A 3309-nucleotide genomic window follows, 5' to 3' on the forward strand; every position below is an offset into this window, starting at 1 on the left:
AAGGATAATGATAATTATATAGAACAATGTAGGCATATCTACATACCAGTGGTCTGTCCTTTTGCTCCTGACGTCAGTGGTACTGTCGTTATTTTGGCCGTTGTTGATTCTGTGTAAAATAAATAATAATACTCTAACTTCGGTCTTAGAAACTGTAATAATATATCGTACGGGCCTTTGTATGTCTAAAGAGTATGACTCACCGAGACCGCGATAGATTGCGGCGGGATCGATTCCCACAACTGACCTCTTTTTTCATACAACTAATAAATAACTTTCGTTGATAAACCGTTCGGTACAATATAAAACAGTGGTGGATATAGTGAGGTTTAGGGGGACAAACCCACTCTGTAAAGAACAGTAACAGAACTACTGTAATGGGTCATGGCCTACAAAGGGCCAGCCTGCCTAGGTTTAAGAAGGTTGGCATGTAGACAGACTAGGCTTAGCGTAACTAACCTGCAATTAAATAAAATTATATTTTATTATCTATTTGATGTGTGTGTGTGTGTGTATGTGTGTGTGTGTGAAGGGGTGGGGGCTGGGGTTGTGTGTATATCATAATTATTTTTAGTATCTGGGAAGGATAATGATAATTATATAGAACAATGTAGGCATATCTACATACCAGTGGTCTGTCCTTTTGCTCCTGACGTCAGTGGTACTGTCGTCACTTTGGCCGTTGTTGATTCTGTGTAAAATAAATAATAACACTGTAAACACAGGTCTTAGAAACTAATAATATATCTTACGGGCCTCTGTAGTCTAAAGTGTATGACGCTCACCGAGACAGCGATAAATTGCGGGTTCGCAATTCCCACAACTGACCTATTTTTAAATACAACTAATTAATAACTTTCGTTGATAAACTGTTTGGTACGATATAAAAGAGTGGCGAAGAGTGAGGTTCCGGGGGATAAATATACTCTGTGACAGTAACAGAATACTACTGTAATGGGCCATGGCCTACAAAGGGCCAGCTAACCTGCCTAGGCTTAAGACTAGGTTAAACAAGGCTTAGCTTAACTAACCTTCAATTAAATAAAATTCTATTTTATTATTTATTTGATGTGTGTGTGTGTGTGGAAGGGGGTGGGGCAGGGGTTGTGTGATATATATAGGCCCTATTATATATCATAATTTCTTTTAGATATCTAAGTCTCTGGGAAGGATAATGATAATTATATAGAACAATGTAGACATATCTACATACCAGTGGTCTGTCCTTTTGCTCCTGACGTTAGTGGTACTGTCGTCACTTTGGCCGTTGTTGATTCTGTGTAAAATAAATAATAATACTTCAACACAGTCTTTATTAATGAAACAATTAAAGGTAATACAAAATGCCCTATATTATTACCTCTGAGGTTACATTTCTTATATTATTACCTCTGAGGTTATATTTCTGATATTGAATGGAAGGATCCTTTATATTTTCTTGACGATCAGGAGTAGAGTATGGATGTGGAGACCATTAAAGAACAACGCTACTCATTTTCATTTTTTATTTTTTTGTTTACTATTATGTTGTTGTTGAGCGACTCGAGGTTGTTAAAATTAGGCGCTATATAAATATTTATTATTATTATTATTATTAATATTATTATTATTATTATTATTATTATTATTATTATTATTATTATGTGTATGGCTGGCTGGGTTGTGTGTATTTGCATGCATGTGTGTTGTACTGATGTAGTCAATGAAATTGTTAGTAATCATATCTACCTACCTGTTGTCTGTCTTTCTTCGTATGACGTTGTTGTAGTAAGTCTTGACACTGTTGCAAATGAATGTAAACGTAAGCCTAATCAGAGTTTCAGCGTTCGTATTAGCCACGTTAGAAGAGCTGTGTTCGTATTAGCCACGTTATAAGAGCTGTGTTCGTGTTAGGCACGTTGAAGAGCTGTGTTCGTGTTAGCCACGTTACAAGTGCTGTGTTCGTGTTAGCCACGTTGAAGAACTGAGTTCGTGTTAGCCACGTTGAAGAGCTGAGTTCGTGTTAGCCACGTTAGAAGCGCTGAGTATTATTCTTATTATTCTTTTATTTGTTTATTACTATAATTATTGTTATTATTGTTATAACCAGTTATTATTGCATTGCCTTCAAGTGTTGATTGTAAATTGTTAAAGTGATAAAGATAGGCCTAATTGATAGTCATGCAAGCAAAATTGTCTTTATATCCAATACTGAATAATTGTTTGTAGTACCGATGGTGATAGACAGAATTGATTATCGCAATTTGTAAACTAATGATCTATTGTTCTATGTTGATGATATGGTTAACTGTATTGCTGAAATTACTACTTGTAAGCTGTGATAATAGTAGCGTTATTATTCTTGAGCTATACATTGATAAATTATATAATATTGGAGATCAATGTGTAGATTAATAATAATGAGCTTAGTAGTTTAGTGGTTATTATTGTTGTGAATCATTACACATTGATATATATATTATATATTATTGGAGATTGATGTGTAATATAATGATAGTGAGCATAACCATTTAGTAATTGTTATTGTTGTGAACTGTTCGATTAGCATACATTGATATATTAAATATTATTGGAGATCAATATGTACTTTATTGATAATGAGCACAATTAGTTAAATATCATTGCTATGAATTGTTTATGAATGACAAGTTAATGGTAACATTATATTGTTATTATTATGGATATTATTATATAATTGGAGATCGTTGTCCAGTAAATTAATGGTAATGTGCACAACTAGTTAATTATGTGATACAAAGTGTTAAGGGTATAAATTGCGAAAGTTAGATGGACTTATTGTTAATGTGATGTGTTGTGGTTAATAAGAGTTTAACCCGAGTTTTAATTGTCGTAACTTATTGCCGAGGTCCTTTCTCTGTTTTGGAATTCTGGGAGAACTTGTGACACAAACCCACTCTCTAAAGAACAGTAACAATACTACTGTAATGGGCCATGGCCTACAACGGGCCAGCTAACCTGCCTCGGCTTAAGAAGGTTGGCAAATAAGACAAACTAGGCTTAGCTTTACCTTCAATTAAATAAAATTCTATTTTATTATCTATTTGATGTGTGTGTGTGTGTGTGTGTGTGTGTGTAAGAGGATGGGGGAGGGGGTTGTGTGATATATATAGGCCCTATTATATATCATAATTTTTTTTAGATATCTAAGTCTCTGGGAAGGATTTTAATGATAATTATATAGAACAATGTAGGCATATCTACATACCAGTGGTCTGTCCTTTTGCTCCTGACGTCAGTGGTACTGTCATCACTTTGGCCGTTGTTGATTCTGTGTAAAATAAATAATAA

The 3309-nt window shown here is 34.3% G+C and overlaps 1 protein-coding gene across 1 annotated transcript in view; it reads right to left on the minus strand.

The window, feature by feature from the left end:
* Positions 1 to 3309, minus strand: part of LOC117107540 (tenascin-like) — a 67047-nt gene that overhangs the window by 19189 nt on the left and 44549 nt on the right. Inside the window, exons 15-19 of the mRNA XM_033249243.1 lie at positions 3227 to 3289; positions 1733 to 1780; positions 1214 to 1276; positions 629 to 691; positions 47 to 109 (exon numbers count right to left, since the gene is read on the minus strand). Of these exons, the coding sequence (XP_033105134.1) occupies positions 47 to 109; positions 629 to 691; positions 1214 to 1276; positions 1733 to 1780; positions 3227 to 3289 (300 nt within the window). The remainder of the gene's footprint in view (positions 1 to 46; positions 110 to 628; positions 692 to 1213; positions 1277 to 1732; positions 1781 to 3226; positions 3290 to 3309) is intronic.

The sequence above is a fragment of the Anneissia japonica genome, unplaced genomic scaffold, assembly GCF_011630105.1.
Source record: "Anneissia japonica isolate Jap-2015-1 unplaced genomic scaffold, ASM1163010v1 scaffold287722_len911783_cov160, whole genome shotgun sequence".
NCBI classification, from domain to species: Eukaryota; Metazoa; Echinodermata; class Crinoidea; order Comatulida; family Comatulidae; genus Anneissia; species Anneissia japonica.